The sequence below is a fragment of the Rattus norvegicus genome, chromosome 20 (genome assembly GCF_036323735.1).
Source record: "Rattus norvegicus strain BN/NHsdMcwi chromosome 20, GRCr8, whole genome shotgun sequence".
NCBI classification, from domain to species: Eukaryota; Metazoa; Chordata; class Mammalia; order Rodentia; family Muridae; genus Rattus; species Rattus norvegicus.
In genome coordinates, this window is record NC_086038.1 from 18337766 (window position 1) to 18361320 (window position 23555).

The 23555-nt window shown below is 45.5% G+C and overlaps 1 protein-coding gene and 1 long non-coding RNA gene across 4 annotated transcripts in view; one reads left to right on the forward strand and one right to left on the reverse strand.

Annotated features, from left to right (window-relative positions):
- Slc16a9 (solute carrier family 16, member 9) overlaps positions 1–23555 on the reverse strand; it is a 41250-nt gene that overhangs the window by 2820 nt on the left and 14875 nt on the right. Inside the window, exons 3-5 of one of the 3 annotated variants that reach the window (NM_001421109.1) lie at positions 16067–16210; positions 8974–9069; positions 154–1062 (exon numbers count right to left, since the gene is read on the reverse strand). In NM_001421109.1, the coding sequence (NP_001408038.1) occupies positions 154–1062; positions 8974–9069; positions 16067–16210 (1149 nt within the window). Of the gene's footprint in view, positions 1–153; positions 1063–1156; positions 1397–4963; positions 5102–8973; positions 9070–16066; positions 16211–23555 lie in introns of those variants that run through there. The other 2 variants (XM_039099159.2, XM_039099158.2) reach the window with 2 other exon arrangements.
- LOC120098837 (uncharacterized) lies at positions 5365–13880 on the forward strand. Its single transcript, XR_005497443.2, has 3 exons — positions 5365–7534; positions 8055–8204; positions 9988–13880. It is a non-coding gene; the product is annotated as an uncharacterized LOC120098837 (long non-coding RNA).

Sequence of the window (23555 nt, forward strand, 5' to 3'; positions counted from 1 at the left end):
CACTACGAGTGGGGCTACATCCCCAGCCCTGTCAAAAAATAATCTTGAATTAACTACCGTGAAATAGTCCATTTTGCTTTCAGCAAATCTATGCTATTGCTAAGAACGTTTCTGACTTGAAGTATAGGAAGAACGGTGAACTGAGCATCTTACCAACTATGGGTGGCCCGAGGCTGTTCCCAAGTCCAGCAAAGAACATGAGTATTCCATAGGCGTGGGCTAATTTGTCAATCCCCACAGTCTTCGTGGTCACATACGGGAAGATGGACCAATTACCAGTAAGGAAACCCAAGATCCCAGAAAGGATTGCCAGCGTGACGTAACTCTTGGCAAGAGGGATTGCGCACAAGGCCAGGCCAGTGATGATCAGGGTAGCTACGTAGAGATACAAGGTGTTGACCCACTTGAAGTCAGCCAGGATGCCTAAAAGAAGCTTGCCCACGGCTGTCATGATGCCGAAAATGGAGATGAGAGGTATGGTAAGATCTTCTTCCCGCACGTGGTAACTTCTCGCGACGTCCTCCATGAGCAGCGACGGTGGAAACCCTCCGATGTCAAATAGCAAGATGGCGACGAAAAGCGCGGAGAAGACTTTGTTTTTAAAAAGAGACGCGGTCTCTCCGCAGTAGTTCCTATATACCTGCCATTTCCTCTTGGCAAGTTGCTTGCAAAAATTAGTCTGTTCCACGACCTTCTTTTTGTACGGCTCGGGCTCCTTGGTGTGCGCAGCGCCTGTAGGGTTTTTAGGAAGGGAAGTCTCCCTTCCCCAGTCACCATTGGGCAAGCATTTATCTTCGTTACTGTAGCCCTTGTCTTGGAAGGTCATAGTTTCTTCTTGGTTCTTCTCTTTCTCGTTGTATATGGAGTATCTGTCTGGAACATTCTCCGGAGCTATCTTTTCAGGAAAAGGACAGTCGGAGGTTTGTAAGGGCCTCATGAGGCTACCACAGGCTAGAATGTTTAAAGCTAAAGCTCCCACGATGAGCAGGCACCCATCCAAGCCATAGAACTCAATCAGCATCCTCTGCAGAGCGGCGTAGATGAATAGCCCCACACTCGAACCTGTAAGAGAGGGAGACCGGTTCAGTCTTGATCACTTTTTAGAACACACATTGGTGGCATTATGATTATGCCTATTATTTACACTGGTACTCACGGGGTCTTTGTTTTAACATACAGGTACACTTGGATGACAGTACGTCAGAATGGATAGGGCGTCCATCTTCATAATGTTCAAAGACCCTATCTGCATTTAGGATTTATTTTATTTTTAAAGGATGCGTGTGCCTGTTTTTCTTCCATGGTTATATGTGTGCCACGCATGCACAGTGCCCATGGAGGCCAGTAGAAGGCACTGGATCCCCTGGAACTCCAGGGACAGTTGTTAGTTGCCATGTGAGAGCTGGGAACCAGTGTCGGATCCTTTTTAAGACCTGTTGGCATTCTGTCTAAGCCCCACCCCCACAGTTACCTGGCAACAGTCAGCTGTGCCTGGCACTATAAAGGGGGCTGCTTCCCCCCACTTCATTCTCTTTTGCTCTTTCTTCTCTTGCTCCCTGCTCTTCCCCTTTTCCCCTTTGTCCTGTCTCTCCTCATTTCCCTCCCCACTTCCCTCCACACACTCATGGCCAGCCTCTATCCCTCTCCTCTTCTACTCTTCTTCTCTCATTAAACCTTTCCACGTGGAACCATATTGGTTTGATATGGTTTGTCCAGACGTGAGCCGAGATTTCTACCTCAACAAGACCAACCAATGCTCTTAACCACTGAGCCATCTCTTCAGCCCCAGGGTTTAGCCTAATTTTTAGATGGTGATGATGATGATGGTGGTGATGGTGATGATGATGGTGTGTGTGTGTGTGTGTGTGTGTGTGTGTGTGTGTGTGTAGTGGGTGCCTACAAAGGCCACATGAAGGTATCAGATCCCAGTGGCTGGAATTACAGGCGGCTGTGAACTGCCTGATGCGGGTGCTGGGAACTGAACTCGGTCCTCTGTGAAAGTCATCGATGCTTTTACCTCCTGAGTCAGCTCCCTGTTGTATACTCTGAATACACGGTCTTCCTTATCATTTTCAATGGCCTTATTGAGAACATCCTACTATACCCCCCAATCCACAGAGCAAGTAAGGGCGAGAGAATCTGAAAATTTTACCACAGATCTCAGAGTTGTAAATAACATAAGCAGGACTCTGTTCAGTCAGCCCAACTCCAGAAACCCCTGGAGTTGATTTTTTAATTTTAAAACTACATTTGTTTGTGAGTATGGATTTTTATATGGCCATGCACTTTCCAGAGTGTGAGTATGAGTGTGTGTGTGTCTGTCTGTCTCTATGTATGTCTGTATCTGTCTCTGTGTGTGTGTTAGTGTATTTATGTATCTGTCTCTATGTGTGTCTGTATGTTAGTATATTTATGTGTATGTGTTTTTGTATCTATTTCTATGTGTGTCTGTGTGTGTGTTTATGTGTATGTGTCTCTGTGTCTGTCTCCTTGTGTGTATTAGTGTCTTTGTGTGTGTATTATTGTATTTATGTCTCTGTCTGTGTGTGTATTAGTGTGTATGTATGTGTCTCTGTGTCTGTCTCTTTGTGTGTGTGTCTGTCTCCTTGTGTGTGTTAGTGTGTCTTTGTGTGTGTTATTGTATTTATGTCTCTGTCTATATGTGCATGTTTGTGTGTCTGTGTGTTAGTGTGTCTGTGTGTGTCTGTCTCTTTGTGTGTCTGTGTTAGTGTATTTATGTGTGTGTTTTTGTATGTCTCTATGTGTGTCTGTATGTGTGAGTATGTGTCTGTCTGTCTCTATGTGTGTCTGTGTCTGTCTCTTTGTGTGTGTATGTTTCTGTGTGTGTATGTTTCTGTGTGTGTTAGTGTGTGTATGTGTGTGTCTGTCTCTATGTGTCTGTCTCTGTGTCTTTGTGTTTGTGTGTCTGTTTGTCTCTATGTATGTCTGTGTCTCTGAGTGTGTTAATGTGAGTGTTAGTGTGAGTGTGTGTGTGTGTGTGTGTGTGTGTGTGTGTGAGACTGTCTGGCTCTGTGTGCCTGGTCTATCTCTGTTGTCTATCTGTCCATGTGTGTATCTGTCTATGTCTGTTTCTATGTAAGTCTGATTGTGTGTGTGTGTGTGTGTGTGTGTGTGTGTGTGTGTGTGTGAGACTGTCTGGCTCTGTGTGCCTGGTCTATCTCTGTTGTCTATCTGTCCATGTGTGTATCTGTCTATGTCTGTTTCTATGTAAGTCTGATTGTGTGTGTGTGTGTGTGTGTGTGTGTGTGTGTGTGTATGTGAGACTGTCTGGCTCTGTGTGCCTGGTCTATCTCTGTTGTCTATCTGTCCATGTGTGTATCTGTCTATGTCTGTTTCTATGTAAGTCTGTGTGTGTGTGTGTGTGTATGTATGTGTGTGTGTGTGACAACTTTTGGCAGTCCGTTCTCTCCTTCTATTAAGAGAGTATCAGGACTTGAACTCCGTGGAGTGTCTTTACCCTCTGGGTCATCTTGCTGGTCCTCGTGTTCTTAGCAAATGTTCTTTGGCTGCATTTTGCATTAAATGCAAATGTATGTAGTGAGCTCCGTGCTGACTGCTGATGGGTTAATTTTAGGATATTTATATTGGTTTGATCACTTAAATTCTTTGCAGACTCACCGGAACCCGTGATTTATATCCTTAACGCATTAATAGATGTATAAGAAAAGGCTGAGGGGAGATTGATGGAGTATTTCACTTACAGAATACATCGTACAGGGACAAGAAGTCTCCTCAAGCATCGATCTCCTAAGCACACCGCAGTGCTGTTTAATTTATGCTGTTCTTGTTGGGCTCTTATTTCAATTTTTTTTTTTAAATGAGCATTTAAAAAATTTAAATGTCACTAGGAAATGTCTTGAAACAGCAGGAAAATGTAGACAAGTTAAATTTTAAAAGTCTGCATTACATGATCACAGTACACATGCTCTAAAAACCCATCGCATCAAAAACTATAACATAGAGCAGAGATATGCAGCGAGGAAGGGTACTGGCTGCTCTTGCAGAAGACCCAGGTTCAATTCCCAGCGCCCACAGCACGGCTCCCAACCATCTGTAAGTGCAGTTCAGGTGGAATCCAACGCCCCCTACTGGTCGCCTCAGGCACTGCACGAATGTGGAGCAAAGACACACATGCACAGAAAATAAAAATAATTAATAAACAAACTCAATCCCTTCTCTGTCTTTGAAAAGTGGTGCACTTTTCAGCAGCTAAGAGCTGTTCAGAAAACAAAGAATGAAGCAGAACTTCAAGACAGATCTTCTGTTTCTTCACACAGTTTGTGACTTCTGTCTACAGATTGTAACAAGATGCCACACCGTTACACACTAAAGGTGTTCTTAAAAGATTTAAATTTATTGTGTATAGTGTTTTGCTTACGTGCCTGTCTGTGCACCACAAGAGAGCCCAAAGAAGACATTGGATCCCCCTGGAACTGCAGTTACATATGGCTTTGCCATATGTAGATGCTTGGAACTGAACCTGGGTTCTCTAGAAAAGTAGCTATGTTCTTAACTGCTGAGCCATCCCCCCAGCCCCTTAAGCATGTTCTCGGTGTTTTTCGAGTTCTGTTTGGGGGGCAGAGAGATGGACTGGCACACCTAAGGATCTGAGTTCAAACCCTGTGACTCCCATCTTCAGCAAGTTTTCTTTCTTATGACCACAATGAGCTGTGTGTGGCAAGTAGGTGCCTATACTCACCCACGAATGCACGCATGTATGCACGCTCGCACACGCACACACACACACACACACACACACACAGAGACAGAGAGAGACAGAAAGGCAGAGAGAGAGACAGAGAGATAGAGAGACAGAGAGAAAGGCAGAGAGAGAGACAGAGAGAAAGACAGAGAGAGAGAGACAGAGAGGAGTAAAGAAATACAAGTTAAAATTCCAAGTTCTGCTTTGCTCTTAAGTCGAAAAGCAATTGCCATTGCTCACCAACAGAATCCGCCTGCCAATATCCTGAACTAGCAAATCACTTCAGTCGATACTACTGAACTGCTACAATGTCCGGTGGGACCGGGCAGGCCAAATTGGGTATCTAAGCCTGTATCCCACGAGAACATGGCGGTGCCTTAGAGAAGATGTGGGAACTCTTCCAGGCGACCGGAACCAATCTCAGAGTTTCCTCGTGGAGTTTTGGAAAACGCAAAGCTCTAATTTTTAATCGTCTCCAAGAACATCTTAATTGAAAAAATAGTCGGCGTAAAAGAGCAGAGTGAGAGAACACACTAATTACGCTTTCATCGGAGTCTGGATCTCACACGGCTACAGACAGGAAAAAAATAATTGGTGCTTAGGGAGCCTCCAACGGTAAGAGGCACGCACGCACGCATGCGCGTTAATTAGCTCATCAATACCAATTGTTTCAAGCTTTTCCGTAAGAGACCAGAGAACAAACACTTAAGACAACATTAGTCATCCAGTGCCGGTCTGTTCTCAGTACTGAACTCTCCCGGAAACACGGAGACACCAGACAGCAGATAGCCAGCTATTTATGGACACTTGGTTTCCCTGAATGTATACAGACAGTGAAACGTTCTTTTCACTTTTTAAAATAAGGCTAAAAATAGAAATCCAAGCCTACGCAATGCACAAGAACAGACAGTCAAGCAGACTGGACCAGAGGCCAGTTCTCTAACCTCTGCCCACCGCTCCGGAAGATCACAGCCCACAACCTTCCCGGTTTCGCTGCTGTTTTGATACAGGCTCCCCACAGTGTACCCAGAGCAGAGCTTGAACTCGCATTCCTCCTGCCTCAGCCTGCTGAGTACTGTGACTGTTTTGCAGAGATCTCCATAGATAACAGGGAATCGCGCGCCTTGGCCTCACTTTCAAATCGCCTGCCTCCCGTAGGTTGAAACCGAAAACCCCTTCAATCCTCGACTGCCCGCGGGTGTTGCCTTTTGGACTTGTGCTACCGTGCAGGCCCTCTGCCCTGCCCTCTGCACAGAGTGCAAAGCGAGAGTCACGCAACAACAGGACACCTTCAGTAACTCCGGCGTCAGTGAGTTTGAACAGGATGGGATATTTTGATCATAATTGCAACCGCTGCCCCCCACCCCCAGTCGATGCGTGCCTTTGCAGTCCGCACAATCAAGCGTCAAGTCTGATATTTACTATTCCCATTTTACAGTTCAGAAAATGGAGGCACAGAGCAGAGATATGCAGCAAGGAAGGGTACTGGCTGCTCTTGCAGAGGACCCAGGTTCAATTCCCAGCGCCCACAGGACGGCTCCCAACCATCTGTCACTGCACTTTCAGGTGGAATCCAACGCCCCCTACTGGTGGCCTCAGGCACTGCACGAATGTGGTGCAAAGACACACATGGCAGGCAAAACACCACCAGCCAGCGAATGACAGAAGTCTAGTTTCACAGCACGGCTAAAAGCACTTCCTACAGCAATGAGAGAGGAAGTGGGCACAAGTCACACCCGTATCCCCTACCCCTAGCCCAGAAGCTGGCTCCAATGGATAACCACTTGCAAAAGAAAAAGTTAAGTTTTCTCTAGCAACTGGCCAACACAAAAGAAACTCTATGGTATTTTTGGAGGTGTTTTGTTGTTGGTTCTTTGTTTGTTGTTTCATAATGCTTTCTCTGGGCAGGTTTTTTTCCCCGTGTTTTCTTGTCCTACAAATCTTCTGCTTGTGTTTTGAGGTGATTTCTATGCATTCTCATGTGTGCTTTTCTGTGTCTATGTGCGTTTCTTGGGCTCTTCGTTGGCTCTTGGTTTTTTTGTTTTGTCATATTCAGGTTTATTTGCTTTTATTTTTATCTTCTTTTATGATTATTTATTTATTTTCTTGGATGCCTGTTTGTTTTCTAATGAGAATGTGGGGGAGGTAGGGAGACTCTAGGAGGAGTTGAGGGAAGAAGGACCCATAACAAGAATATACTGTTTAAAAAAAAAATCCAGGGGTTGGGGATTTAGCTCAGTGGTAGAGCGCTTGCCTAGGAAGCGCAAGGCCCTGGGTTCGGTCCCCAGCTCCGAAAAAAAGAACCAAAAAAAAAAAAATCCATCTTTAATTTGGAATAAAACTCTTCCTGCTCTTGTAGAAGACTTGCATTTTCAAGTGTGTGGAGAACATATTGGTTGTTCCAGCTCCAGGGGATCTGACGCCCTCTACTGGCATCTGTGGGTACCTGCACTCACATGCACAAACGCACACACAGACATACACGCAACTAAGTAGCACTTTCACACACACACACACACACACACACACACACACACACACACACGCCCTTTATTTTATCCTTCGGGTTTCTGGACCACAATTACTTCACATTTCTGGGTGATAGTGTTCTAAACTACCTTCCCACTGCTCTGGAATCCTAACCATCTGTTTTGTGTTCCTTCTCTGGTTTTAGTCTCAGCCGTTTTCTCAGATCCCAGCCTCTTCTCGTCCTGGACCACAGCTCCCATTTCCTACCTACAGTGTTGGTTCTTCTCCTTGTGGCCCTGGATAGCCTCAAGAACAAGGCGTTACTGAAGATCTAAGTGCCAGGTAACGGTTGAGATGTGGCAGCTTGGTGAGTTAGACCTCTCGGGACCCCTCCCTACCCTCAACGCCCCCCCAAAACCAACTAACTAGCTTGGGTTAACTGAACTTGTTGCTAACTTATCAGCTCACCCCCTAAACCAATGGTTCTCAACCTTCCTAACACTGCGACCCTTTAATAAATCCAGTTATGGTGACTCCCTACCATAGCATTATTTTCATTGCCATTTCCTAACTATGATTTTGCTACTGTTGGGAATCATAATGCAAATATCTGATATGCAGGATTTCTGACATAAGACCCCTTTAAAAGGGTAGGTTGAGTCCCCAAAGGGGTCGTGTCGCGACCCACAGATTGAAAACCTCTGCCCTGATTAGGCTGATAAAATATTGGTCACAGAAACTGAAACTACCTTAACTTTTTTTTTTTTAATCCATCTAACACATGAAATAGCACTTCGAAATATCTTGAGGAGCCCAGAAATTATATTCGAGTCTTATATATGTCTTTCTCTGTTTGAGACAGGTCCTCTCTACCTATAGTCCAGACTGGCTGCAGGGGCACGATCCGATCCAGCCACACCAAACCCAAGTGTGAACTGGAAGAAGTGAGCTACCCGAGCCTGGCTTGAAGTTTATACGTTATGCCTTCGGGGATCATCTGCTAGATAAGAGGGTGTGTTGTTTGGATGTGTAGATAAGTCAGTGAGTAAGGTCCTGCTCAGAGATCAAGCCCTTAGGCAAGCTGTGAGTTCTACATTCTGTGGAAAGGCTAAGCTCAGACTCTCAGGCAGTGGCTGGAGGATAAATTGTTTCATTTCTTTCCCCTCCTTCCTTCTCAGAGCAGATTTTAGGATTCTCTGCTTTTCATCCAAACCCCTTCCTGAATATGGCTGCCAGCACCCTGGACCTGGAAGCTTCTTCTACATACATCGCACTGAAGTATAGTACTCAGATTTGACATTTACAGATCTCAGCAGCAGGGATGTGTGTGTGTGTGTGTGTGTGTGTGTGTGTGTGTGTGTGTGAGAGAGAGAGAGAGAGAGAGAGAGAGAGAGAGGGAGAGAGAGAGAGAGAGAGGTTGTGGGGTTGTTTTTCAAGACAGGGTTTCTATGGCTCTGGCTGTCCCAGAACTTGCTCTGTACACTAGGCTGGCCTGGCCTCAAACTCAGAAAGATTTGCCTGCCTCTGCCTTGGATTTAAGCCTAGGGCTACCAGATCCCGGTTTGGATCTTGGGGTTTTTGAGAGCTATTCCCATAGTTACCGTAGAAAACAAAACTAACCCTCTAGTAGTGTTATAGAAAGCAATTTTACTGTAAAAAGCCATCTTGCTTTCTGGTTGGCAGGTGGGTAGGGGTTGGTTTACACACACGTGTTTTACACCTAGTCACCTGGTTTCGAACATTAACGTGTGACAATACTCAACTTAATTTTGAAAAGGTACCTGTTGAAATCAGGCCAAGGGCGAGGCCGCGGCGGCTGTCAAAATACTGGCATGTGATGGTCACCGTCGCCGTGTATAGTAAGCCACATCCGAGACCTGAACACAAGAAGACAGTGGGAATTCAGATAGGCGCACAGTTTTAATGTAAAACAAGGGAAAGCTCTGGATCGGGTTGACAAACTCCAGAGTCCCAAAACCCCTCCTTGTCAGTACTACAGACTGAATGAATAGTTGGGAAAACATTCATTTGGGTAAAACACCATTTTCCACCCCACCTCCCATTAACATCAGGGTCAAGTTTTAAACAAATGGCCTAATTTCTGAAGTATAAGAGAACACTTTATGTGTGACTGAGACACAAGGAAGACACAGTAAATGATGAAGCCATCCACCATATATCGAAACTTAATTGTGACCACATCCCAGCCCTCTGTCTCATCTAAGTCCTCGAGGTGGCTCTGTTCTTCCTCTGCGGCCTCTTAACAATTTTTTTAAAAAAAAAATTTTTCTTTTATGTATGTGGATGCACATGTTTGCACACATGTGTGCAGGTGCCGCTGGAGCCCAAAAGAGAGAACTGGATTCCTCTGGAGCTGGAGTTGCTGGCGGTTGTGAATTACCCAACGTGGGCGCTGGGAATCGAACCCAGGTCCTCTGGAGGAGCAGCCTGGTGCTCCTAACCACTGAGCCATCTCCTTAGCCCTCCCCTAAACACCTTTAAGCTCCTCCCCTTGCTGTTTCACACCCCAGTCACCAAAACAAAGGCTCTGCCCACAAAGCTTTTATCTCTAAGTCCATCCGTTGATATTCTCCAATTCACTGTAAGTTTGAAAATCTCCATAATTAAGAGTAGCCTTGCAGCCACCTTTTGACTTCTCCTGGTTGTTTCTAGCTTGTTGGCTTTTTATTGCTCAGTTTCTATCACTACCGGGAAACTCTGGCCAGAAACTCTGCTTTTTCCCATTAGTCTCTCGTTTGGCTTCCCGGCACTTACATTTTATCTTTCTCTGCTAGGTTATCTGGTCTTGATGACCACTCGAGGAATAGCACATAAATAAACCACTTATTGACTGCGCTGAGGTAATTTTCACTGCTTAACTACCTAGACTCCGAGTAAATAGACAACGTGGCTTTAACAAACGCAGAGTAAGCGTTTTGGGAACTCAGTGCTCAACCACACCCTGCAAACTCCCTCAGCCTCAGACTTCCAATCCTCCTGCCGGAGCCTCCTGAGTTCTGGCACAGCCCACATGCACCGCCATGCCCACTGAGTTGGTGACAATAATAGAAATGACTTTGGGCGTTTTATCATAAAATGTGTTAGCATTTTAAGGTTCTTTTATTTCTTGGAGAACCAGTATTTTTCAAACAAGCAATTTGCGGTGTTTGGATCAGGTTTGGATACAGATCTTCTCCAAGCACAGAATAAACCAACAGACGCCACATCACCACGGATGGAGGTGTACCTCCGAGGGATCAGGCTCTGCATCACGGTGAACCTACCTCCTACCAAGTTTTGCTTCAATATCAAAGAAAAATCAAATAACTGCTTTCGTGAGGCTGGAAAGATGGTTCAGCTGTTAAGACAACACTTGCAGCGCACCCAAGTCTGGTCCCAGGTCCCAGCCTACAACTGCCCAATCCAGGCTGAGAGGATCTGACTCCCTTGGCTGGCCATTGTGGGAACCTCCACTCATGTGCACAAAAACCACATAGAGTTATGAGTGTGTGTGTGTGTGTGTGTGTGTGTGTGTGTGCGCGCGCGTGCGCACTTGTGTGTGTGTGTATGCGTGTGGTATGTGTGATGTGTGTGTGTGTATGTGTGTGGTATGTGTGTGGTATATGTGTAGTATGTGTGTGGTATGTGTGATGTATGTGTGTGTGTATGTGTTGTGTGTGGTAAGTGGGTGTGATATGTGTGTATGGGGGTGGTATGTGTGTGTGATTGTGTGTATGTGTATATTTATATGTGTGTGTGCTATGTATTGTATGGGATGTGTGTGGTATGTGTGTGATGTGTGTATGGTATATGTGTGTGATGTGTGTATGTGTGTGGTATGTGTGTATGTGTGCAGTATGTGTGTGTGGTATGTGTGTGGTGTATGTGTGGTATGTGGGGGGGTATGTGTGTGGTGTGTGTATGTATGTATGTATGTGTGTGTGTGGTATGTATGTGTGGTGTGTGTATGTGTGTTTGGTGTGTATGTGGTGTGTGTGTGTGTATGTGTGTGTGGTACGTATGTGTGGTGTGTGTATGTGTGTTTGGTGTGTATGTGGTGTGTGTGTATGTGTGTGTGGTATGTATATGTGGTGTGTGTGTATGTGTGTGTGGTGTGTGTGTGTATATGTGTATGTGGTGTGTGTGTGTGTATGTGTGTGTGTGTGTAGTTTGTGTATGTGTATGTGTATGTGTATGTGTATGTGTATGTGTCTGTTCGTCCATATTTTCCTTGCATGCTTCAACAGCACTCCCTGCAGCAGGCAGTAAAGACAGACACAGGAGAACACGTCTTCAGGAAGCCAGACTCGAGTGGTGAATCCTGGCTCTCAATTTGATTGCATTAAGAAGCACCCAAGGGAACATAGACCTTGGCTATGTCTGTGTGGGCCTTTCCTGCGGGGAGACGCAGCCTGAATGTGGGTGGTACATCCATAGCTGGTGCTCGGATGGACCAAAGGGAGAGTTAAGAAAGTCACTGACAGAGAATTCTCTCTCTGCTCTCTGGTCTTTCAACCATGATGGGCTGACACCTCTGAAAATGGGAGCCAAAGGGAATCCTTCGCCATCTGTGATGCTCAGACGTTTGTCACAACTGTGATAAACTAAAGCAGTTTGTGAACATAAGGCCAAGGCTCATGCAATCACATACACACACACACACACACACACACACACACACACACACACACACACACGAAATAAAGACAAATTAACAGCCGGGTGTGGTAGTGCACACCTTTCATCCCAGCACTTGGGAGGCAGAAGCAGGCGGATCCCTGTGATTTCAAGGACAGCCTGGTCTACAGAGTGAGTTTTAGGACAACCGGGGCTCTATAGAGAGACTCTGTCTGGAAGGGAAAAAAAAAAGATAAATGAATTTTAAAAAAAAACTTTAAAAATTAATTAACCTTTTACATTTGTATTTATTAATTGTTAAGATTTATTTTGTTTTCAATTTATATGTATCCTGTGTGCTCATGGTCTGTATGCTGGCACACCGTAGGTATGCCATGTCAGTATAACTGCCTGAACCCTGTTGTCTGTGAAGGCGGAAGAGGGCAGCCAGTCCCCCAGAGGTGCAGACAGGCAGTCGTGCTCTGCCTGCCGAGAGTGTTGGGAGCTACATATGGGTCCTCTTAATGGCCGAGGCCTCTGTCTCCTCAGCCCTAAATGTATTATATTTTATATGTAATATACTAAAACACGATACAGGAAGTAAATATATAGTCCATACATCTAAACTTCCCTAGAGGTCTAAGAAAATTCAAAAGTCCTAAGACATTATAGTTTCCAAACTATTGTCTTAAAGCATTCTCTGGTGGTCGGTAAGCTTTGGTCAAATTCTAGCAGCGAAAATTGTCTAAGAAGCATGATAATTTTGACACGGAATAACCACATTTAGGCAAACTCGGTCATTGTCAGGAACATTGTGTTTTCTCTCAACTGTGGCTCCTAGATTCTAGAGGGTCTAGGGGACTAGTAGGAGGCAAAGGGGAAGGAGGAGGGAAAGGGGGTTGAATGTATAAAGTGTACGTATGTGTGTATATATATATTTGTATTTTTATTATATTATGTATTATTCATAATATATTTATATATGTGTGTATATATATTTATATTTATTTGACCTCATGTGGCATAGTACCATGGACAATGAACAGACATAATGGACTCTTTAAAGCCTGCACTGCTGAGTATTTAAGACACAAGCAAAACGTAACTGTGCTCTGTGTTTAAACACAGGGTGAACAGGAAATATAATCCAATGGCCCTGAGTCCTTTCCACCCACTGTACGCTTTTGCATCTCCATCTGGATGAGACCCAACTCCAGAATCTTTCTTTTTAATATAACCCCACCCTGTGAAAGTGTACTCCAAATGGAGTCCTTGTCATCCAGCCATTAAACAAAACAAAAATACACACACATACATGCATTTATATATACACACATACATACGTACATATATACCTATGCATATATGAATGCACATACATACAAGTATATAAACAAATACATATATATGCACACAAATATACATGCAGGCATACATACATACATACATACATATATATTCATACAAATATACATGCATACATATATACATTCACACATATACATTCATAAAATTATATGCACATACATATATGTATATACATACATGCATGCATGCATACATACATACACACACACAGCTAGGAGCTATGAAGACCAGGACCTCAGGCATATGTCCCTGAAAGTGAGAACTGTCAAGAACCCTTCACAAATGACTCTGCAAACCATGACCTGCACAAAAGCCATTGCAAACACACACGCGCACACACACACACACACACACACACACTACTCACGCACGCACGCATGCATGCGTGTACGCACACACTTCCAACAAGGACCTCTACAGCTAGTTTCATTTTGGACCAAGGCCGCCTTAGATTAGATCAGTGTGGCCAAGGATTTCTCCTTCAAACCAGCTTATACAATTCTCTTTATCTCACCTTCACAGCCTTTAAACACACCCATCATTCCCTAAGGTGTGTGCATTCTCACTGCTACTCTCTTCGATGGCTCGGAAAACATGGATGGCCTCTGAAGACTCTCTGGCTCTTCTTCAGAGAGATCTGTAACACGGCCAGACACTAAACTCCTCATCACGCCCACTGCCCAAAGGATCCACCTCCTGCTCCCAGTTCACCTCAGCCTTTCTCTCTGACCTCCTGTGGCCATGGGAACTCTGACTTCCTCACAGCTCCCTGAATCTTCAGCACACTGCCTGCCTATCTAAGCTGCGGTGTGCATCGCTCCGTGTTTCTGCAATAGAAACCACAGAAGATGCAACACTTTCCAACAGGCTGCTTCTGTCGGATGCTTTGACGTAGCTGCAGATTCTCAGATGACGTGTACTTATTTTTAAAATATCTAGGAAAAGGCTACTGCTGGGGGACTGGAGCACTTTGCTGCTCTCCTGAGGAGGCTGAATTTGGTTCCTAGAACCAGTGCCCAAGCATCCTATAATCTCCTGTAACCCCTGATGCAGGGGCTATGACGCCCTCTTCTGGCCTCCACAAGCACTGTATGCACACACACATGCACGCATGCACACATACACAGTCTTTTTTTTTTTTTTTTAAAGTTACTGTTTCTTATCCACTGTATTCCGTTCTGAGTGTTTGGCTCCGTGTGTCCTCCGCTACCCTCCTTTCTCTTCCGGTCTGTATCCACTAGCCACAGCCCACCTGTGCTTTAAGGTCACACTGCAATTCCCCAGCCTGTCTCTCTCTGCACACCTACACATACATCACCAGCACGGGGCACTGGCTTCCCTCTGCCTCACTTCTGCTGTGTGGCAAGTTACACATTTCTCAGCCTGTCCTTCTTTAAATGGCCAGCAACTTGACTCCCTGATTCTCACTTCTGACCTTTAGCATGACCGCATAGGATTAAAAGACACTGAAATGTAAGCATGCGTGATCTATACATAGAACACGGTACTGAAAACAGCCCTGGTCTTGGTATTCGCTTTTATTTCTCATCTGTGCCTATGGTATATGTATTGTATATGCGACCTCATAATAAAACTCATTTCATTATTTATTACTGAAGCACACACACACACAATTCCAAAGCAGCCAGGGAAGCCGATTCAGGAAGATCTAGAGTTCAGAGCCAGGATGGGCCTTATCTCGAGATTCTCCTTCAAGACAAAACAAAACTGAAACACCCCACCAAAAATCACAGTTGCTTAGCACAACCGTACATTTGTGAGACTCAGAATTGTCTTTGGCTGGAATTGGTGACACATACCTTTAATCCCAGCACTCGGGATGCAGAGTACCCAAGGCAAGTGAGTGCCTGTCTCAAAGTAAGTGTGTGTGTGTGTGTGTGTGTGTGTGTGTGTGTGTGTGTGTGTGTGGTGGGGATGGTGGGGGTTACCATCTTTGATATCAAAACTATTTAAATGAGGGCTGAGGATAAGCTTATGATGCTACTCTTTCTAAGGTGAATGTAACAGGAAATAGCCATCATTTCATTTGCATAATTAAAGTAAACAGAACCTGATAGGAACTCTGTTATCTAGTGATTTTTAGCACCAAACACGTGTAAATACAATTCATGACTCAGGAATTTTCAGGGTTGAGACTCTACTCCTTGCTCGTCGAGCATCCCCACTCTGCTGTCTTCCTTACTCTCGTGCCTTATTTTTAAAATCCACTTTGTGCATCGACTCGAACCGCTGGATGAGGAGCTAGCGAGAAACTGAAACCCTGTCCACTGTTGCGGAAGTCCCGGTGACAAACAGAAAGAAGTGACCCACATTAGGAACCTCCGAGCTAAAGTTCTCTGGTCTCGCTTTTCCTTGCTGGTGCTAGGCAGAGAGGAGAACTTGAAATATCTTCCTGTGCGTGAGCCCTTGAAGAGGGCATAAGGGAACTGTCCAAATGCACTCGTCCTGTGCTACAGAGATGAATCTTACCGCTGAGCCATCTCTCTCACTGGCTGCTCTCCCAGAAGACCTGGGTCAATTTCCCAGCATCCACCTGGCAGCTCATAACTGCAACCCCAGTTCCAAATGGCCCTTTAGCATCTTCCGACTTCCATGAGCACCAGGCATAGGCATGGTACACGGATATCCACTCAGGCAAAACAATAGTGTACATAAAATCATAAAAGGACCACGACAAAAACGAATGTAGCTATCTCTTGCAGCCCTTGGATCTGCTGCACATGTCCTAGAGCCACAATTTTGAGGGAGGTGGTCGTTGAAAGGAAGGTATTAGGAAACGTTTTTACTCCTCGGATTGACTTAATAAACGGTACCAGTGAACTGATATGGACCTGGAATCAGAAGGCTCATGGGGACCCGGCTCCTTACCTACAACGATGCCGTAGGAGAAAAACAGGAAGTAGATATTGGGGGCAAGGCTACTCAGCATCAGGCCTCCAGCCACCAGGAAGCCACTAAAGATCGTGACGGGTCTCGCTCCAAAAGATGAGACGAAGAGACTGCACACAGGACCTGGAAGAAATTGAGACCTTCACTTATGTAGCAGCGACCCCTTTCTTATAACCACACGATCTACCCACTGTCAGTTCGAGAAGATTCCAGCACAACAACGAAAGGCAGGAGCTTCGGTTCTGAGCATGCGCGGTGCGCTAGCTCGTCTAGGAGATGCTCCGTGTGACAGCCACGCTCTGCTTTAGTCTTACTGCAGCCCTGGGAAGTTATCTTATTCCATTTCTTGTTAAGAAATTAAAGAACGGTGAGTCCACTGTGGGGAAAGGTGAGTGTCGGAGCCAGGCTTGGCTCAGTTTTGGCTTTCCCTCTTACGGAGTTGTTGGATCTCAGGCTTAGTTTCCTCATCTGAAAATTGAGATCAAACACTTGGCACCTCTTGGAGTTCTGAGCACTGCTCACTTACGGGCAGGCCGCGGTGATTGGTGCCTGAATTCGTTCAGCCTAAGAAAACAGTGGATATGAAAACTTGAGACAGATTGTGTCTTGGAGGCGACATGTCAGGAGAAGTGCCCAGAATCACAGCACCCAGCAAATTGGAACGGAAGGCTGTTGGGTTACTTGGCCCGATAAACTGATTTCACCATGGAAGGATCTTGCTATCAGATATTCACATTTAAGATTCATAACAGTGGCAAAATTACAGTTATGAAGTAGCAACTGAAATAATTTTATGGTTGTGGTGGGGGTCACCACAGCATGAGGAACATGAGGGTTGCAGTATTAGGAAGGTTGAAAACCATTGCAGTAAATGGAGATCTAAATGTGATAGGGCCTTAAAGGGGAGGAGGGGCTTCCCTTTAAAACCTGGAAAGGTGGTTTATTAAGTGTGTGAGGGTGGGAGAGAAAGAGAGAGAGATAGCCGCAAAGACTATGAGGACATGGGAGGCCAGAAAACAGAAAAGGAGAGAGCAAGAGAAGGAGAGAGAGAGTATGCAAGGACAGGATACCCTGACCTAATTTCTCCTCCTAAGACCCCCTTCAAATCTCCCCATGTGCCAGGAAATAGACCCTCCCACCTGGAGACTAATCCTTTAAGACAGGAGCTTGTGACCTTTCAAATTCAAACCACCCCGGTAGGTAAGCAGAGCCCAGTGATGAACATGTTTTAATCACAGCACTCTGAATGCAGAGCACTGTGAGGCAGGCAGATCACCATGAGTTTGAGGCTAGCCTGAGCTACATAGCAAGTTCCAGGTCAGCCAAGGCTACATCGTGAGACTCTATCTCAAAATAATTAAGACCCAAACCAAAGAAACAAGTAGAAGATATAGCTTTAAGAAAGAAATGATGGGGGTTGGGGATTTAGCTCAGTGGTAGAGTGCTTGCCTAGCAAGCGCAAGGCCCTGGGTTCGGTCCCCAGCTCCAAAAAAAAAAAAAAGAAAGAAAGAAAGAAATTATGCCCTTTGGGGAAAACGGTGGTCGTTACATCTCCCTCTCCTAAAATGTTTCTGAGGGCCCAAGATCCAAGGCCAGCGAGATCTGCTACAACAAAGCCATAAGTTAGCAAACACTGAGAAACAATACAGCGGCAAACGGGTGGACTCGTGTGCAAGAAGGATTTCCTAACAGAAGGATCCAGGTCTCGTGAGTGCCTTAAGTCTTCCTCAGTGGCTAGGCGTCTAGTGTGGCTGGCTCCTCCCTCTTTGCACCAGCTAACATCACGAATCTCAAACTCACGCTAAGAAAGACAATCTTTGATCACGTGAGTGTTGCTTGACTTTGCTGGTATTTGTACAGGGGGGTGAGTGGCAGGCAAGGCAATAACCAAAACCCATTCAGTTGCCAGCCCAGAAAGGCCTGGCACACGGGACTCACCTATGCTACAGACTCCCACAGAAGGATGCAAATCGGTCCTTGAAGGCATTAAAGGGTACTTCCCAGCACAGGGCTCACCCTCATCACAGCTCTGGCAGCGTTCAAACCCCGTTGAGCCAAGGGACCTTGCCTGCATCGACCTAGTTGGCTACTGACTCACTGGCAGGTAGAAGGCTGGAAGAATGGTAACCCGAACTGGGCGGGGGGGGGGGGTTGGAAGGGGCTGCTAAGTTTGCCTTGAGCCTCAAACCAGAGGACCAGAGAGTCCCCATTGCGTCAGCAAACGGGGTTAGCTGTATTCCCCTCCTTGTACTTAGAGAATGACATGTGGATGGGGGAGGAGGAGTTGGGAGGGGAGGGGAGCTGCTTAAGCACATCTCAGACTGGTGCTGAGTATGGCAATTATCCCCTTCAGTGACCTACCACCCCTTCTGTGCTTGTCTGGATCAACCAACCACAGAAACAAAACCGACAGGAAACACACACACATGGAGAGATTTATTGTAAGGGATCTGCGGGCGAAGGGCCAGGCAATGCTTGCCTAAGTAAGCAAATCTAAGATCAGAAGGGCAAGCCACCAGGAGAGGCAAGCTGGGACTCTCAGGCACAGGCTGAAGCTGCAGGCTGCAGGCACAACTGCTCTTTCTGGGGAAGTTCCATTCTCCTCTGGAGTCCACCCAGATTACCTAGGATAAGCTCTTTCTCTGAAAGCCGATTGCATACTTACGCCTTAAAAAAAAACAACCCAAAAACCCAGCAATGCCAACTTCAGGATTTAAGAAACCAGAGAATGAATGCAGCTTAGTCAAATGGACACAGAAAACTAACCGTCTCCTTTCCCAGCATAAGCTGCCTTCTTCGGTCAAATTCATCTCTCCGGAATGTGTCATGAACAGGGCCTGCTCCAGGTCTTAGCATCCAAAGATTCTTCAAGGTCTTCTGGTGCCCCCCTCCCCTACCCCGAGACAACCCACCCTCCTGGGAGCCCACCTCAGACGATCTCAATAAAACTAGACAAGAACTGAGGAGACCACTCCAGTGGTAAAGTACTTGCTTTGCACCAAGATCTGAGCTCCTCTCCAGAACCTTCTAGCAAGAAGGGCTTGGTAGTCTAGGCTGGAATTCATTGCTGGGAGATGGGGGACTGGAAGTTCCCTGGGGAGTTCCGGGGACTCATTGCTTGGGTAACCTCGCTGAGTCTGAGAGCTGGAGGTGTGTGACACCTGAGGAAGGACTCAAGGTTGATGTCTAACCTCTACCTACGAGTGCCCAGAATGCGCATGCACTAATGCACACATGAACACACACACACATGTATACACATACATACACACACATGCACACACACACAGGCGCACACATACATATACACACACATACACACATGCACACACACATACACACACATGCATACACATACATACACACACACACAGGCACACACATACACACATATACACACACATGCACACACACATGCACACACACACGCACACACACACACACACACATACTCTACAGGTAACACCCATACACAACTGAACTTTTGAACGAGCCCAGACACACCCACTTTAGCTACAAGTGGACCCTTCCAAACACTGTTAAGCTCTGCTGGCCTTCAGTACAATGGATTCTCCCTACAAAGTTCCCAGACTTTCCCTTTCTCTCTAGGTAGCCTGACTGCCCTCTGCCCTAATCAGAACGCCTGACTCACAAGTCACGCAACTTCTAAGCTCTTGGCTGTGGATAAGGCTGCATTCTGGGAAACCCCGGGGCAGATGTGTAAGGCTGTTTTAAGATCGCCTGCCTGGATTACAATCTCCTCCAGTCTCCAAATAAATACAGCCTTCTTGGGTCTCACCTTGGGTTCGCTTTATCCAAGACACTGCAGAGATGGTCCCACTCCTGCTAATGACCTTGGTATTTAAGGGGTGTGAGCTCACTAGTTTGCTTTCTCTCCCTGGATCTACTCCCTGAGACTACAAGGCCCATAGTAGGCGAGTATTTGTAAACTCTGTTGACATCCCCATGGGCGTAGGCAGTGTCCTACTCTACATGACTTCACTCCACCCTGCCTAAGTCATTTTGCTTTGGCCCCAAGTGACTCCTTATAAAACAGAACTTTGCTCCATCTCCAGGGCAAATGCTGAGAATGGATTCTACATCTTGTTTGTACAGGTCAACAAAAACCATCTACTCACTTACTAGCTAACCCGGTTGAATCGGGAACAGGGAGGATGACGATTAGGTCAGACAAACCATACCTGTAAGTGTATCTGCCCCATCACATGGAGCCCTCTTACTCGGGTCATGTAAAAGTGAAGGACACCGGATCCGGGGGCATGGCAACACACACGGACATGTAAGATCAACAGGTGATGGAGTCTCAAATGCGGCCCCCCCAACAGCCTCAACTCCTCAGTGTGATCCCCCTGCTTGAGGCAGCCCACGTGAACTGGAATTTACCCAGACAGGCCCAGCTCTGTGTCTTGCTCCAGCTGGATGCCTTGAACTAACTGCAGTCTCAGAACTGCTCCGTGGCGGGGTTCCTAGGTTAAAGCCACCCGCCTGCTGGCACTCTCTGCGTGTGTGTCGGCTCTCGGCTTCATCGAGCACTTGTGGAATTCTGTAGCTTCTTGACATGCCCCCCCCCCCCGCTTTAGAATTATTTATTTTATGTATATGAGTACACTGTCCCTGTCTTCAGACACACCAGCAGAGGGCATCAGATCCATGTGGGTGCTGAGAATTGAACTCAGGACCTCTGGAAGAGCAGCCAGTGCTCTTAACCGCTGAGCCAGCTCTCCAGCTCCTTTTTGAAATTCTTTTCAGTCATATTGGCAGGTAGAAAAGTAGACAATGACAGACAGACAGACAAAGACAATTGTGTGATAAGCAATGTGTCATCTAAGAGGTAATATTAGTATAGGTAAGACCAGAATGCAAGACTCCATCCTTCCCCAAAGCAGTGACTACGGAGTGCCTAATCAGTAGTGTATGGATAATTAAAGCCAGCAAAACACAGTTTGTGAACTCGCCATTCAATAATTTCTGACATTGGGGTTGGGGATTTAGCTCAGTGGTAGAGCGCTTGCCTAGGAAGCGCAAGGCCCTGGGTTCGGTCCCCAGCTCCGAAAAAAAGAACCAAAAAAAAAAAATAATTTCTGACATTATGGAAAGACATAGACACGTTCATCTATGTTTCCAGTAGAGCGTGCTCACGGCATCACCAGCACAGAGAGGACACCATGGTTGTGTCACAGTACTGAGTTCATTTGTGGCACATAACCAAGGAAGGAAGGACCCGCACTAGCCATCTGGAAACATCTGAATTAATTCATTGTGGACAATTAATTCAAGCAAGTTGGAGAAGTAGTTTGAGAGATACTGTCTCAAAAAAACTATCTATGAATATTTATGCTGTCCATCTTTTAACAAAAGATGTATATATGTAAAAAATATACATACATGTATAAATTCATCTTTACCAAAAAAGAATATAAAAGATGTATGTATGTATATACATATATTATACATATACATACATACACACATACACACATACACATACAAAGAATGCAAAAATGCCTATTTATTGGGTAGAATTTTGACCACAAGAGCCACACCAGAACCAGAGCCGTATGATTTATTTCTCATGATCTAATGGTAGAAGCAAAGTCATGACAAAGCAGGAACTTACACACACACACACACACACACACACACACACACACACACACATGCTCAAGCAAATTACACATCATGGTTACTCCACGAGTGCAAAATTAAAATGGAAATAGATCTGGGCATGGTGGCGCAGGCCTTTGCTCCCAGTACTCCAAAGGCAGAGTCAGTGGAAGATCTCTGAATCAGAGGCCAGCCTAGTGTACACATTAAATTCCAAGACAGTCAGGGTAACATAGAGAAACCTTGCTAAAGAAACAAACATGGGGGGTTGAGGATTTAGCTCAGTGGTAGAGCGCTTGCCTAGCAAGCACAACGCCCTGGGTTCAGTCCTCAGCTCCAAAAAAAAAAAAAAAAAAAAAAAAAGAAAAGAAAAGAAAAGAAACAAACAAACATGGACTGGAGAGACGGCTCAGAGGTTAAGAGCACTGACTGTTCTTCCAGAGGTCCTGAGTTCAAATCCCAGCAACCACATGGAGGCTCACAGCCATCTGTAATGAGATCTGATGCCCTCTTCTGGTGTGTCTGAAGACAGCTCAGTGTACTCATATAATAAATAAGTAGATAGATAGATAGATAGATAGATAGACAGACAGATAGATAGACAAGAAACAAACAAAAGCCTAACAAAACAACAACAATAATATCAATAAATTAAAGAAAGTCTAAACCCAAAGGTCTCACAGAAGTGGTTGTTCCCAATTTAAACTCACTTGTGAGACCTCAGGAGGAACGACCCATTGGCTGTGTGTAGCAGGTGTGGCATTGGGCACAATGCACAATGACCTAGGATTAAACCCCTCAAACCGAAGAAAAGGAACAAACACAAAACAAAAAAATCATGAGTCTAGGCCTCCTCTAATGACAACTTAATTGGAATACCAAGAGTCAACAGCTAAACAACTGTACGCTTTCATGATTCAAATTGTCTCCCTAAGTCACCAACCAGCAGGAAATGTACTTGTCTTGGTCCCGAGATCATTACATAGGGCTTGGTTGCGATGCAGGGAGACCAAGGCAAACAGCAGGAGAAGAGAAATTAAAACATCCAGAAATGGCTTTGGATAGGAGGACAGCGAGCTCCAACTGCAGGCTCCATGCCTGACCTTCCAACTCTGCACCACGATATGGCAAATGTCACGTTGTGCCCCTTGTCAAACCTTGCTAGTCAAAAACAGCCCAAGTAATGTCATATTTCACCCCGCCCCCAGATTTAGCAAGAGAGAAGGCTATGGTTAGCTCAGAAGCCCACCCTGCCTCTTGAGGGTGTACTTCTACTCTGTAACAAAACCTTCCAGACCATTGTAGAATGGTGCAAACCTTTAACCCCAGCACTATGGAGATAGATCAGCTATCTGTGAGTTCAAGAACAGCTTGGTCTACACAGTGAATCCTGTACACAAGAGCTACAATTTCTCTCTCTCTCTCTCTCTCTCTCCCATAAATATAATATATATTATATATGTAATATATACATATATGTAATCTCCCAATTTCTTATTCTGAATGCTTACTTTCTAAAAAAATATTTATTTTATGTGAGTACTACAGCTGTCTTCAGACACACCAGAAGAGGGCACCAGATCTCACTATAGATGATTGTGAGCCACCATGTGGTTGCTGGGAATTGAACTCAGGACCTCTGGAAGAGCAGCCAGGGCTCTTAACCTCTGAGCCGTCTCTCCAGCCCCCTCTGAATGTTTTCTTGATGCTAACAAAAACCTGGAGACAGGAGGTCTCTATCTAAGTTTCTCTAGATCTGAGACCTCCCCAGCCCTCTCTAGCAACAAAAGATATGCTGGCTGACAGTCATGAGGATGGTCACTGTGGTTCTGCAGCGAGTACT